We start from the raw sequence: 15700 nt of genomic DNA on the forward strand, positions 1-15700 counted from the left end.
AAAAGGAATAACTAGGCGAAAATAGAAATTTCTCTAAATTTTAGAGGCGATAAATTACAAGAGAGAAGAAAAAAGAATCAAATAAAATTAATTATACCTACATTAAAAATTAATGAAAAAGTTGAATTGAAATTTAAATTTTATTATGTATGTTTATGTATCAAAACTACTCATTGGATTTGCCTTTTAGAAAGAAAGTCATAATTATGAAAAATTACGAATAAAAGTTACAAAGAATGATGTTTGATTAAAAAAAATTGACGTATATTCAAGATTTTATTATGTCAAAATGTACAATAATTTTGAGAGGCAGAGTGAAAACATACATAAACAAAAATTTTGATCATTTTTTATTTTTCAAATTGGTTAAATTTTATTTCGTTTATGAGAAATAAACGAACGCTAGGAAGAACTAGCAGACTACAGACAGAGACATTGCGAAACGAATCTGGCATAGCAGAAATCTTATTTCAGAATTTTTTAAAAATAAGTCAAAATTCAAGAATTTTTTAAAATTTTTATAGTTTTAACTAAGGAATTTCGTTATGATAGTGTCAATTATAATATTACCTTTACTTTACCTTTATTTTATACATTCACTTTTTTTTAATAAAATTAAGAAAAAGGGGTAAACTTTTTTTTTAAAAAGCACAATTCCACAACAAACACGTAGAATTTTCAAAAAATATTGAAATTCATATTTGTCGTCATAAAAACAATAACTTAAAAAAGAAAAAGGATTTGGAGATTTTCGACATTTCATATCTAACTTAGGTCTAAACGCAAAAGCAGGTTCGATAAATCCAAATTGCAAAATATACAAGTATAACATGTTCGAAAATGTCAGTTGTGCTTAAAGTTCTACAAGAATTTTTAAGTTTTTTTATAACAACTGCAAAAAAAAATATTACTTGGATAAAATAAAAAAAAAATAAATAATTTAAATTAGTTTTATATCAAAAATTCTTTTTCAAATGTCAAACAAAATTTAACGTTTATTATGACGTTTGTTCTTATAAAGAGTTCGCTTTCTAGATACGCAATATTGTTTCATTTACAATTATAAAACAAATAATTGATTGATTTATCGACAACATCTTTCGATACATAAATCCACATCTTACGTCTTACCAAATTGAAATAAGCGTAATATAAAAGTGTATCGTATATGCATGTAGCTACATAATATGTATATGAAAAAATTTTTAAAATAATTTTTACAAAATTTTGCGAAAAAAAAAAAAGAAATATTAGAATTAAAACTAAAATTCTAAAATTTCTGTCCTCCTAATTGTGGTATATGTAGAGTTTTTCATAGATAACTGAAACTATAATGAAAAACTTTTTTAATGAATTTTCTTTTAATTTTTTAAGAGTTTTTGCGAATTTGTTTTTTGTTTTTTTACTTTATTTTTGCTTTTTCTGCGCAGAGTAAATATTTTTGTATACTAAAATTAATGAATGTTTGTCATATATATAAAAGCTTTGTAATAACAAAAAATTAATAAAAAGCTTAATTGTATATTCCGTGTTATGGATACTTTTTCGGATTTTCATTTCAATTTGCATGTGAAGGAAAAAACTGGACAAAAAAGCAAAGAAACAAAAAAAAATAATAAAATAAAAGTTTTCCAGGCCAGACCCAGTTTGGAAAAAAACTTTAAACCAAAACGTGTGCAAAGTGCTTCATAAAAATTTACAAAAAAAAAAATAAATTAAAATACAATAAAATGGAATATAATTTTTTTATTAAAACCAGAAATATTAAAATATTAAAAATAAATCTTTAAAATAGAGAAAATAGAAACTCGCTGTTTTCTTTAACATTTCAATTGGAAAAAAAAAACAAAAAGAAAAACAATTTTTTTTCCCTAATTAAAACATTTCATTTTTTTTTCCTTTTCATCCACTTGCAAAACATCAACAAAATCGAAAATGTAAAAGTCGACACAAGGTCGTCGTACACATATATTTTGCGCAATTTTAGGAAAAAAATTTTGAATGAATATAGGCTGAAGTAATGAACAAAACAATAAAAAAAAAAAAAATTATTTGAATTTTTTCTTTTCTTTTCTTTTATGTGCGGAATAAATGAAATTTAAATTATAATAATAAAAAATATATAAAAGAAAAATACTTAAGTGCATTTGAAAAATAAAAATTTTCTTATAATTGTAAATAAAATATTATAAATAATTTGCAATAGTCATAAAATAAGAAATAAATTAAATTGAAAAAAAAAAAATTTTTTTTTAAAAGTAAAAAACATGCATAATCTATACATACATATGTTCAAACATAATAAAATACTTTTATAAAATAACAAGGGAAATTTTTTTCGTAAAGAATTTTCTTCCCTTACAACCAAAAAAACAAAAAAAAAAAAGGGAAACACGGCAACATGAAAAAAAAAATTGAAAAAATTTAAATTAAATATTATAAAAATTTTGAAATAATTCAAAAAAAAAAAAAAAAAAACAAAAAGAACAAAAAGAAAGAAAAAAAACGAAAAGAAAAGGAACAGGAAGATGTTAGAAAACAAAATATTGCTTTTGATGAAAAGCTCTCCATGAAAATTTCACATTTCAATTCAATTAAAGTTTTTAAAAATATAAGAAAAAAAAAAGAAAATTATAAAAAATAATAACAATACTAATAAAAATAAATATACTGGCACTCATATACTATAAAGAGCTTAATCAGATACTTGATTATTATACTCGTCTTCTCTAAATAATATTAAACTTTCCATTAAAAATAAGTTGAAAAACTTTTATCCATAATATTCTGAAGTTGGTTTCGGAATAAAGTTAATGGTGTGAAAGCAAAAGGCCTCGGATAAAAAAAAAAAAACAAAAACTTCAAATTGCTTTTATATAAATGTAAGTTATACTTTGACATATATACATATACATATGTATAATATAGAAAATTATATTGGATACTCATACAATATTATGGTTACACGCATATATGTATCTAATTTATGTACGAATGTATGTAGATACACAATATTATATACTTTTTTTCCAAGTCCATACATACATATATACACATACTTCTTTCTTTATTTATTTATTTATTTATTTTTTTTTTTTGTTTACTTTTACTACTTATTCTTATAAAATTACAAAATAGTACTCTTTTTTTTTTTATTTTTCTTATTTTTTTTTCTTTTTGTTCTCTCTCGAATTTTATATAAATGACAGCATTTTTACAGATTCAAAAAGAAAAATTTTTTTTTTTAAGAAAAATAAAGAAATATTTTTTCTTTTAATAAAACGCGTATTTAAAATTATCTTTATTATTTAAAAATTTTTAGAAATTAAAAAAGATAATATTTATTTTGGCTTTATCAAAGTTTTTTTTGAATTAAGGCAACATTAAAATTGTTACGTCATACTTGTCTTTTCTTTCCATTTTCATTTTCTTGTTTTCGTGTTTTATTAGAAATAAAAGAAAAATTTAGAGATTAAAACACAAATTTCAAAATAAAATTAAAATTTTATTTCGATTGATTACAAGTAATCGATTACAAGTAATTAGAAATAAATTATCTACTACCTACTTATTTAAACCTACAATACTTGATGTAAATATTTGTTGTTAAATTGTAATTGAAGTGAGGAATTGTTCTTAATATTTTTTTTTTTTTAGTTTTTTTTTGTAGTAATATATTTTTTTCAATTATCATTACTTGTATACAACCCTGATTAATTTCTTATTCTACGAGTATATATTTTTAATAATTTATAATAAAATACAATAATTCTTTGTACATAATTTTCAAAAAAATAATGCTATGGAAACTCAAAGACACTTTGTTGTTTAAATTATATATTATACAATGGTTAATGCTGATATATTATATAGACATAGATAAACTGATAATATACATATATACATACGTATCTATATAGAAGATGCGTTTTCTCAAAAAATTTTTCTCAAAATCATATAACCGCGTTGAAGAAAAGAAAATTTTTCAATTGTACAAATTATGCAATTTAATTCAATATATTTTATGTATAGGTGTGTACATGTATACACAATAAACGATATTAATTTTTATTAATATCAAATAATTTTTTAATAAAGTTGGGTCAAACCAATGGTTTGTATTGTAGCACTTTTCCCTTCAACAATTAGTGAAAATACTGCTTTTAAATACAGTCTATGTAGATACATATATCTACCACACTATTAAAAATATTTTCATTCATACACGAAACTATTTATAGGATTGCATATATTTGGGATGAATGATTTATGCAGTCTTTGAAATAAAGCAAAAATTAATTTAAAGAGGGCTTAACATAATGCTCGATTTTAAGGGTTGATTGCGTGAGTTAAGAAAAATAATTATATTTTTTAATGTAGCGGAATTTACCGTTAGCTTTTTGCAGTTATGTAAATTTGAAAAAGCTTGCGCTTTCAGAAATATAAAAGATGGAAATGGAAAAAAAAATTTCTTCTAACGAAATGAACTATTTATGAATATCTAAGAGCTGCTAAAATTTTAGACATTAGGAAAAAATGGATTTTAGATAAAGGTAAATTTTAACCGACGTTTTATTTCCGTAATCGAAGAAATCGGCCACTATTTTTTTGCTTTTGCAAAATTTAAAAAATTACTTTCTTTAAATTACTTATTGTTTCGCTGCAATAAATAGTTAAAAAATTCCGTTTTTAGGGTTTTAGGGGGGTATAACTTTTAAAGAGGGGGAGATAGGTAAAATTTTTTTCTACGGAAAAGTGTTTCTAGCAAAGATCTATGTATGTGTAAAATTTCAGCTTTCTATCTTCTATCCTCAAGGGTGTAGAAGTTTTGTAGACAGACGGTCGAGCGGGTGGACGGACGGACGGACAGAGTGAAACTAATAAGCACTTTTTTTTCAAAAATTTTTGGGAAAAGTGCTAAAAACTATATTTTTTATAATATTATTCTCTTAAAAATATTTTTGGATTGTATACTTTTAGGCAGAGAGTAGTATCGAATAGGAGGCATTACAATGAAATTATAGTAAAATTCGTATTAGATTAGATAGGATTAAATGTGAGGTAGCAATGCACCACAATACAAGGGGTGGATCTATTGTGATCTCTACCACCTGTCCCCTTCACTCCTTCTGTAGATCAACACTCATCGAGCCTCAAGAAGGTGCAACAAATTCTCCTCCATTTCCCCACAGAACTTCCACGTTACCTTTCAGGCCTCACCTTCTCATATAACTCTTGAGTCCACAGGGTTCCGCTAGAAGACCCGTAAATATTCTCAACTGATTCCCACCCGTTCGGTTTATTTTCTTGCACCATTTCTGCTCATAATTGCTCGGAAGCTTCTTGGTTTGCCTCAGCCCAAAATGGACTCTCCATAACACCGATCTCGCTTTTTTATCTCCTTCGTTTACGGGCGGGAAATCGATTAATATTTTTTCTAAACGAAAATTTTAATCTATCTTCTCTCTCAAAGAGTTACAGTCGCACAAAGTGTCAGAAGTGTTATTTTGTGACAATTTATTGTATCGGAACCATTGGTTTCGTACTGTAAGCTTTTTAAAATTTCTATTATATCAAAGAAGTAACGGTAAATATCTTATTTTTTGTCTTAAATTACTTAATTGGCCGTCGATTTTAATCATTTGGTCGACGATTTAATATTACCCTTTTTTTTAATTTTTGTCGTAATCTTGAAAGTATGGAATGGTTGCTAAGTGCACATAATATTATAATACATATATACAATTTTGCATGTACAGGGTGTCTCGTATCTAAATGCATTGCTACATACCATTTTATAGGTCCCCATAACAAAACTTTTGTATGAAAACGATGTTCACAGCTCAATAGGTTCCGAGTTACAGGGGCTTAAATTCTATCTCGACTGATTCTTTACCTTTTTATAATTTTATGATTATAATTCTCTGACAGATGCTTTATTAAACATGATTTGGAAACAAAACTGACTTACAAGACTGTATTAATGAAAGATACCTATTTAAAGGAAACTCAAATAAAATATATGGAATTCAGAGTTGTTGTTACACAACAGTTATAGTTAAAGTTTCAAAAAGTAAGGAAATCAGCCGAGATTAAATTTAAGCCCCTGTAACTGAGAAGCTGTTAAGCTGTGAACATTGGCTCCATATAAAAGTTTTGCCAACTCATGTTGGCCTTTACAATGGTATATAGGAGTGCAGTGCACTTAGATACGAGACACCTTTCATATGCATATTAATATGAATACGCAATTTAACAACCTGCTGCGTATTATAAAAAAAAAGTATTTTCATTTATTGAAGAGAAATGTGCTACTTAAAAGACTATTGCCTTTTATTTAGTTTAGAATTCTAGGGTCAAAAAATTTTTTTTCTTGTGAACTCGTTTAAGTAAACACAAAATTTATCTAAATATATTATTATTTATTAATTTCGCCACTAGCTCTTTGTGAATACAAATTAAAAATAAATAAATAAATTGGTATAAATGAAGTTTTTTTTGAAAAAATAATTAATCAAAAAATATTTGCGCAAATGAAAAAAAAAGTAATCAATTTCTCAAAATAATCAACTCAGTCAATACTTTTGGTGCTCAATGTTCTCAATTTGTGACAAATTTGTTTTAAACCAATTGCTTCCTAGTGTCTACGAATCAAAAAGAGTATAGTCATTGCATTTACATGTAAAAAATATTTTATTCTTGATTATGTATGCCCTCAAAGCAATCAGTAATGAACACACAGCTTTTTTTTAAATTCCAATATAGTGTTTTGCAATAGAAAAAAATCAACCCATCCAAAGTTGAGCTAAAACTAAAATTAAACTAAACTGCTATTAATTTACAATGTACTTTGTTTTGATTTAATATTTAATATAAGTTTTATAATTAAATTATCAAAAATTAAAAAACAAAAAATTTTATGGAAGAAATTTTACTTAAGAGAGATATTTTCTAATGTAGCAAAATTGCTTACAAACATCTGGCTCCATAATGGAAAAAATAATCATTGCTACCAACTATATAGCTACTCATAGCTTCCAACAGGTAACATGTATCTGTTCCTTTAGATGGAAATACTTGCTTGGTATTTTTTGTAACACTAATCGCTTAAATTTTATTATGTTTTTGTCAACGATTTAGCCCCATTCTCACAATAAAGTAGTCTCGAATTCTTATCTGTTTCAAAGGTTGTTTCAGCAATATCAGACGCTATTTAAAACCAAAATCTTGAGTGGAGATCAAGTCGTGCTCTTTGTGACTGATCGTTGTCAGTGATATATTTTTTCTAAATTTGAAATATATACCTGTAAATTTTGTTATTTGCAAAAATAAAATTTGATCATTTGAATTTTGAAGTGATACTATCACGATTATGTATTATATTTACAGTCATAGACGTGATAATTAAAAGTAGTATCAATTTTGAGGCAATCGCAAATGTCACAATCATTACACGTGGTCTTTCTGTAAAACTTTTTATATGACATGTTAGGAATTTTTTATCACTTCAATATTTGCACTCGATCAACCAGCGATTTCCTGAATTTAATGTGCAAATAAAATGATCGGCGAAGTTAGCAATTACAAAAATTATTGAATTAATATTATAGTAAAATCGGTTTAGATTGATAATTGGTGTTTTTATATTTTACAGAATAAATATGAGCAATTTGAGTTTCTAATAAAATTAATGGTAGAGAAAGCTGATATAGCCGAACGTTTTCCGTGTTACAGTTACTCAAACAAGCATTAGCAAGGTATTCATAGAAGAAATCTTCCCTTTTCTTTTACAGAAATTGGTAAAAGATAGTACCAATTTCTGTAAATATACATTACTATTTATGGACACATATTTGTTACGCTTTCATACCACTGTGAGCGTAAACTTTTACAAATTTGCACTCATTCTAGCACTGCAGTTATAATTTTGTTTTTTAACAAGCGATGGCGCGTCATACTCGTATGTCCAATATATACAAATTGTCTTAAAAATATTCATTTTATTTTCTATTCATTTTTCTATGCTCGTTCCGTAACCAGTCTGCTTAAAATTAAAACTCTATGCTCTATTTCTTAGACCCTTAGTAAAAAACACGTCTTTCGGTTTTTCATTTATAAATTTAAATTGCTAATTAAATTTTTTTTACCAACTTATTTTTATTCCATTGAAATAATTTGCTTCTTTTTTCTCTTTCAGCTCTAATTCAATATTGTTTAGAAATGGATCAAAATTTTGCTCGGTCTAATGAAAGATTTAAACCCCACAACATTCTTTTAAATCTACTAGTTTTTCAAAATAAAACTGAATATTTCAACGGAAAGGTTCATATATATTTTTTTAAATTCTAGGAATGTGTAAATGAAAAAAAAAATAAAGTGTCAAAAAAACAAGGGTGTGCAAGTATAATTGTTACAAATCAAAAAAAAATTAAGTAATAATTTCAATAACGAGTATAGAAAACAAATTATCAACTAAAAATTAAAAGAGACAATTATGTTTGTTAAAGTAAAAATACACTTTACTCAATTCAAAAAGAAAGTTATGGAATTTGGTTAATTATAAAATTTCATATAATCGAAAATTGTGCCTAATTGGGCACTAAATTTTGGTGGCCATGGAGCCGACCAGTGAAATAGCGCCTGATAAAGATTTCTTAATAGTACAACAACAGCCAAACATAAATATAACACCACCAAATCAACAAACAAATTTAGAAAAACTATCACGGCCTATGGCGTTTGAAAAGGTAAGTGAATTAAAATTTATTTTTGGATTTATTTCAAATATTGATGTTGAATAATTAATATAAATGACATAGATTAATATTTATGTAGATGAAATACTCGAAATAGTCATAGTACATACAAAGAGTTGCATCATACATACCATAATTTGGTAAGAAAACCCTTCACTCATTTCAATGCTCTTAAATTATAGCTTTTTTCAGGCTGACTTCATTTACCTGAATCTTGAAGTAAAACAATTAGTAGATTCATCACTTACTGATTTTATATTTCTCTCCGTTTCTTAATAATTATTTTTATACTTGACTAATAATTTAGTATTCTTACATGTTGATGGATAAATAATAGGCAGCCAAAATTTGGTTACAAACTTTGGTTGTTTGGCTAATTAACATTGTTGTTATTTACTCTAATAAACTTCCGTCATACAGATGAAACTTACAATACAATGCAATATACCAAAAATATGAAAAGCCACAAGTTTTTCCACAAACTAGTAATTAGATTCTGAATGAGTTAATTCATTTCTCAATTGAAATTGTATGTTCTTTACTAATCCCTTTATTGAAGATAAGGTTTTTGGAATAACAAACAGACAAAACTCAAAAACAGAACATAATCGAAACTCTGTTAAAGGTGCGGAGAAAATTTTTATTGCTTGAAATTCAATAGCTTTAGAACTGTATACTAAATCGAAAGGTCCAATTTTTAAACGCCGTTTAAATTGTAGTTTGATCAACATTTGAGTTGGCCTTCGCTCCGGGAAATCCAGGTTTTCTAATTAATCGCAATTAATTTCTGAAGGTAAATATAAAACGACTTGTGCTTACAAAAATAAGTTGCTCTAAAAATTACCGCGATCACTTTTAATTCATCAACATGCACAATCAATACGAATAGCTTTTTATATTGCGCATAAGAGAACATCATTTTATTTCTTGATCTGTAACTTAATCTGTAAGCCAAATTTAACAATGGTTGTAGAAACTCAAACACAGATTAAAGAAGATATTTCAACTAGAAAAAATTCTATTGTTAAATCGATAGGTTTAGGAAAAGAAAATAACAGTATTTTCATTATATAGCATTTTTCAAAAAATTATGAAAAACTTTCAAATGATTCTGTAATATGCTAGAATATGAATTTTGTTGTTCTCGAAATTACACGTTTTATTACTTCTAACAAAAGCAATAACTTTAGTATTATTCTATGCTTCTATTTTATTTGCTACATATTAAAGTTGCTTAATTTCCAACACTGGTTTAAACCCACATTCCCTGAGCTGCTGTAGATATATCGGTTCTTCAGTGGTGTGGAATATGTTGGAAAAACAACTTACAACGTTACGGTTAAGACGTTAATCCTGAAGAACTTAGTGGCAATCGTGCAACAAAATCTACGAAAAGGTTTTGTAGAGTAAAAAGCGGGTTTGCCCATTTCACTACTTCAATAGAATTTCAGCTCCGATACTTTTCTCCAATTTTTGCTACAAATGACTGATATTTGTTATGATATTAAACTTTACAGTTAAAAGAAACTTTCGTAAATGATTGTTCCTAATTGGAAAACAACCAGAGATCGTTATTTTCGGAAAAGCAAATTTTCCAGTAAATATTTAGTCTTTTCTTCTTCACCTTCACGGCGATTTTCATATTCATTTATAGTATTTTAATATAAACCGATTTTTGTTTCTTCTCTTGATTCAATAAAAATATATAATTACTTCGAATCTATTGAGTCTCAACAATTTTGGATATATTTTTCCAGATGGAAAATCTTGTCCGAGAAATGAAGGACGAAAACAATGGTGTTCCTGTGCGGCATCAAAAAATTTTTTTAACTTCTATACCTTACGCATTTATGGGTAACATATTTACGATTAAAATAAAAGAATTGATTTTAAAATTAATTATATTATTTATATATTAAGGATATGATTTAATAGAATGGTTAATGGATAGATTAACAATCGAGGAATCAGAAGCACTCAATTTGGCAAACCAACTATGTCTTCACGGATACTTTTTCCCAGTAAATGATACTAAAACTCTTGTAGTAAAAGATGATTCTTCGCTTTATCGTTTTCAATCTCCATATTATTGGCCATGGCAACATAAAGCTCCAGATAATATAGAATACGCCATATATCTTACGAAAAGATCTCTTAGAAATAAACAAAGGCATGGGCTAGAGGACTATGAAACAGAAGCTTTGGCAAGTTTGCATAAGAATTTAAAAGGAAAATGGGATGTGATATCAATGCAGGCCGAAGAGCATGTGCGTTTAGCTAAAGAAAGAAAAAAAGGTGATAAAATTGTTAGTGACTCTCAAGTAAGTTTACTTAACATTAAAAATATGAGCTCTTATTAGATTATAAAATTCACTTTTTTTCAGGAACGCGCATATTGGCGAGTTCATCGGCCTCCACCGGGTCAGTTCACACCGCTTGAACCTTGTCCCGTCCCATCAAGAGACAGAACTGGAACGAAACATAAAAAGAAAAACGTGGAAGATTGGCAACGTGAGGTCGACTATTTAACGAAATCTTTTACTCGTACTAGAATGAAAATGTCGCAAGCTTGTGAAAGTTTAGTTAATTATTGGGAAATATTTTCGGAATATGATTTTTTTCTTCAACCTGTCTTGCCTTCGAACCCATGGGTCTCGGAAGATATGACATTTTGGCAACTTAATAACGCTATAGTCGATATTCCGACAGAAAAACGTGTCAAAAGATGGGGTATTTCTATAGAAGAACTTGTGTCAGATCCCACAGGTTTGCAAGAATTTACAACTTTCTTAGAAAAAGAATATTCGCATGAAAACATTCGCTTTTGGATCGAAGTTAACAAATTAAGAAGGTCTGCTCATTCTCAAGTGGCAAAAAAAGTAAACGAAATTTATGAGTAAGTGCTCAAGTATTTACTTTTTTACTTTATAAAATATTAATTTCGAAATTATATTTGACAAACTATTCAAAGGGAGTTTTTAAAACCGGGTGCGCCATGTGAGATAAATATTGATGGAAAAACTATGGATGTTGTACAAAAAGGTCTTAAAAGTCCTTCCCGTTTTACATTTGACGCAGCAGCGGAACACATTTACATGTTGCTCTTAAAGAAAGATTGTTATCCCCGTTTTATGCGATCAGACCATTATAAATCACTTTTAGCTAGTGGAATTCAACCTTCACATAAGAAACGTTTCTTTAACTTTGGAGGAGCTGCCAAAAAGAAAACTGCAACTATGCAGCAGCCAAATCAAAATTTAACTCAACCGTTAGTGCAAAGTGGTGGAGCGGCACCTGGGAATTTGAGACGTCGCGGCAGTGATCGAAGTTTAAGTGGATCAGCTCATGAACTAACAATTATAGGAATTAAAGACGGTGCTAGTAAAGTACCGCATTCTCACAGTCAAAGCAATTTGAGTGAAATCCCTTACAGGTATGAAATTCATATAATTTATTTTATTATAACAAATTATAAGATTATACTGTGATTTCTTCTAATACTGTGAGTAATTAGCAATAGTTAAAGAAAAATTTTCTGAGAATTGGTTTTTATTTGATTGCTCCAACTTTGGAAGAAAATGTACAGCATAATAAGAATGAAATGATTCATAATTCTACAAAATTTTAAATTCTCTAAATTATACAATAGCTAGAAAAGTATAATGGAATTCATATTTTAATCCAGCGACAAGTTGAAATTTTCATAATTTTAACTTATGTAAATGGCAGGATGAATCTTAGAGAAAGCATCCAAAGCCAGTTGCTAAAATAAATTTTTCATCCAAAGTCATTTTAAGTTTCTTCAAGTCGTCTTCTTCTGATTTATTTTATTACAACTTTATTATCTTACTTAATTTACTATTGCTATTGCAGTTAAATACCTTCTGCTAACTTTATGTTCGTTAGAAGGTTAATGTAGTTGTAAGTGTGATAACGCAATTTTATCTCGCAATCGAATCTTTGAAAATTGTGGGACAACATGGTTGCGATCCATGAGTAACTTTTATACATTTGGAAGTAATCATATTTATATTAAAACTTTTTTACCACCAACTTTCGGTATGTGGTTAGTATAAATTTTTTTTTTATTTTACTTTTTAGAGAACCAACTAAACAGTTAACGGAACGCTTAGAATCAACTCTAGAATCACATTCGGTATGTCCTTGGGATACCGAGGAAACAGTTGAACCTCCCGTGCAATTAGCAATTTGCCCATGGGAAGATGACGATGACAAAAGTACCGAACCGGTCATAGAATTAAAAGTGCCAGTTAAAACAGAAAGGTTGGTTTTAAACATTATTTATACTATATGCTATTTTATATAATAAAAATAAGTGTTATAACCTTTACAGTAAGTTTTTGTATCTAACATAATTAAATTCTTAAAATGCTTTTGCAGTAGTATTTCATCAGACATCGCAGAAGTTTCCGAAAAAATGAAAAGATCTTGCGGTCTTCGTCAAAACACTGTAGATGCTGACTGTGGTGTTAAAAAATTGACGCTGATTCATAATGAACAACGAAGATCATCTATGACAACCTTACCTAGGTAAATTGCTTGAACTTTCATCCAAATTCAAAACTAAGAAAATAATTATTTTTTAAAGACTATCAGAATTTCAAATTAATGTGCCGCTACAATCCTTAAGAACAGTACAGTCTGTTGCCCCATCACCGTGTGATGCAGAGGAGCAATTATTTCAGTCATCAAACAATTTATGTGAGGGTAAAGAAGCTAAGAATCAAGATGCGTCGTGTTCCGAGAATTCTAACACTCAAATACAGATTAAAGAAGATGTTTCAACTAGAAAAAATTCTATTGTTAAATGCAATGAAAATAACCGAAGCACGTCTTCAGAAGTTTTGATGTTAGATATTGCCGGATCTTCCACTAATATCAAGGATATCACAGATCATCCAGTGGAAGTGAACAATCCTAAAACACAAGACAATGTAACAGAATCAATAGAGGATTTTAATTCCGGATTAAAAAATCGTGATACAGAAACATCTGATCCTATAAATCTCCCACAAGAAGAAATGTCACCAACTACCGAAGAATATCAGGAAGGTGTTCAATTCGAAGAGCATGTCGGTGCTTGTGATTGTAGAGGTATAGAAGAGGATGATCCGCATTCAATGCCAATAGGTTGTGTTGCACCAGCACCTACACCAGCTCCTTTACTCGCTCCTTTAGCCGAAATTGAAATTGATTCTGTTGAAGATGATGTTGAAATCAAGTTAGAAACTAAGCCAGAAGCCGAAGAAACGAAACGAAAACGAAGAAAAAGAAGTTCTGATGCAAAAAAAATAGAGGAAAAGATAGAAAATAAGGCAGAAGGAGAGGAAGCGGATAATAATCGAAATGCAGTTTGCCCTTGGGAAGATGAGTAAGTTAAAACATTCGATATTTAGTTGATAATTATTTTTCACTTCGTTCTTACTCTTCCTACTTCGATTCCCAGTTAAAAATCTTTAAAATACATATCCTTATTTTCAAGGGCGAGAGAATATTTTTCCTTTTAAATATACTGCTTTTTAGGAAAATATGCAATTTTTTTGTTTTTATAACAGTTGTGACAAGTCACATGGTATTTTAACAAAAAGTGGGAAAATTCAATTAAAAAGTGAATACACTAATAATTATTGAAGACATTGTGTTTAATCAAAAATTGTAAAGTAATTATAATATGCAACTCAAAAATTGAGACGAGAATTACAGTAAACTTTCACTGAAGGTTAAAAAGCTCTACGATTTAGCTGCTAAAGTTAGCATTTAATTCATTAGAATATTAATCCTCTGTACATACTACACATGCCTATTTTTCCTATCATTTTTCGTTATTTTTCAAATTTGTAATTTTTCATTATATTTTCAGAGATTTGACTACAAGTGATGGGACATTCACAAAAACCTATGCTACTCTAGGATATTTATGAATACTATTATATAATTTTAAAATTCTTTTAATAAAAATAAAAAAGATCTATAAAGTAAAATCTATATTTAAAACATAAAACAAAATAATTCTGGTTTTAAAAATTTTTATATACATATATATATATGTATATATATGTATACATATAAATATACATACATATATGCACGTAAATCTAGTTTCAAAAAGTAAAATAAAAAAAAAATTTAAAATGTCATATTTAATCGTAACGTTATGCAGAAAATGTTTTTATTCCAATTTACTTTTGTATTATATTTGATTTTTTTTGCAACTGTTATTCTTATTAAATATTATTTTATTATTTAAAATAAAACCAAATTGCAAGTATTTGTAGGCAAATATTAATGCAATCTATTTTGAATTAAAGGTAGAATAGAAGCTTCAATAAAAATTTTCCATATTAAATTTTAATAAGGTAACAAATTCAAAAGTTGGCTAACCTATTAATTAGTCGAATTTTACAATTTTGTCTAGAATTTAGAAATAACATTTTTACTTTCAAAAATAACATTTTCAATGAATAACAATAGGCATTCAAAAAATAATAAGCTAAATAAATAAAAATTGATTGTAATTCAATGTTCTCAAAATACTAATATAATGTCAACTTAACTTATTCAGCTATAACAATTTAATTGCTGAATAATGAAAATTGTAAACATTACTAAACATTTAGGTAAATAAAAAATTTTCTTGCGAGGACAATTTATTTATTTTATTCAAGAATCAAGTTTTTATTTCAAAAAATGTTTTTTAGAAACATGAATTAACTAATAAACATAACTAATGAACTAAATACATTTACAGAACTACAGTGCTTTCAAGAATATTTTGAATAAATTACTCACAAATTTAGATTTTGAAAATTAATTTTTAATTATTTGAGAAGTATTTTTAATTTATTATTAATATTAATAAAATAAGAATAATGAGCTGTTATTTTTGCAATTAATAGTTAATTATTAATTAATTTTATTATATA

At 27.2% G+C, this 15700-nt stretch overlaps 1 protein-coding gene across 1 annotated transcript; it reads left to right on the forward strand.

Annotated features, from left to right (window-relative positions):
- Positions 1–1606: 1606 nt before the first annotated feature.
- LOC129614265 (uncharacterized) lies at positions 1607–15149 on the forward strand. The gene is made up of 10 exons (XM_055528787.1): positions 1607–2882; positions 8198–8747; positions 10514–10610; positions 10677–11077; positions 11141–11652; positions 11728–12189; positions 12858–13040; positions 13158–13307; positions 13366–14148; positions 14638–15149. Exons 2-10 carry the CDS (start codon positions 8616–8618, stop codon positions 14696–14698), a joined length of 2781 nt encoding a protein of 926 aa, XP_055384762.1. The 5' UTR covers positions 1607–2882; positions 8198–8615; the 3' UTR covers positions 14699–15149.
- The last annotated feature ends 551 nt before the right edge of the window (positions 15150–15700 follow it).

Source organism: Condylostylus longicornis, unplaced genomic scaffold (genome assembly GCF_029603195.1).
Source record: "Condylostylus longicornis isolate FDR11 unplaced genomic scaffold, ASM2960319v2 ptg000107l, whole genome shotgun sequence".
Classification (NCBI taxonomy): domain Eukaryota; kingdom Metazoa; phylum Arthropoda; class Insecta; order Diptera; family Dolichopodidae; genus Condylostylus; species Condylostylus longicornis.

Coding starts and splice junctions, on each gene's coding strand:
- LOC129614265 (XM_055528787.1), top strand. CDS start 8,616: ATGGAGCCGACCAGTGAAATAGCGCCTGATAAAGATTTCTTAATAGTA. Junction 11,653..11,727: donor AAAGTAAACGAAATTTATGA/GTAAGTGCTCAA, acceptor AACTATTCAAAG/GGAGTTTTTAAAACCGGGTG. Junction 13,041..13,157: donor GTGCCAGTTAAAACAGAAAG/GTTGGTTTTAAA, acceptor ATGCTTTTGCAG/TAGTATTTCATCAGACATCG.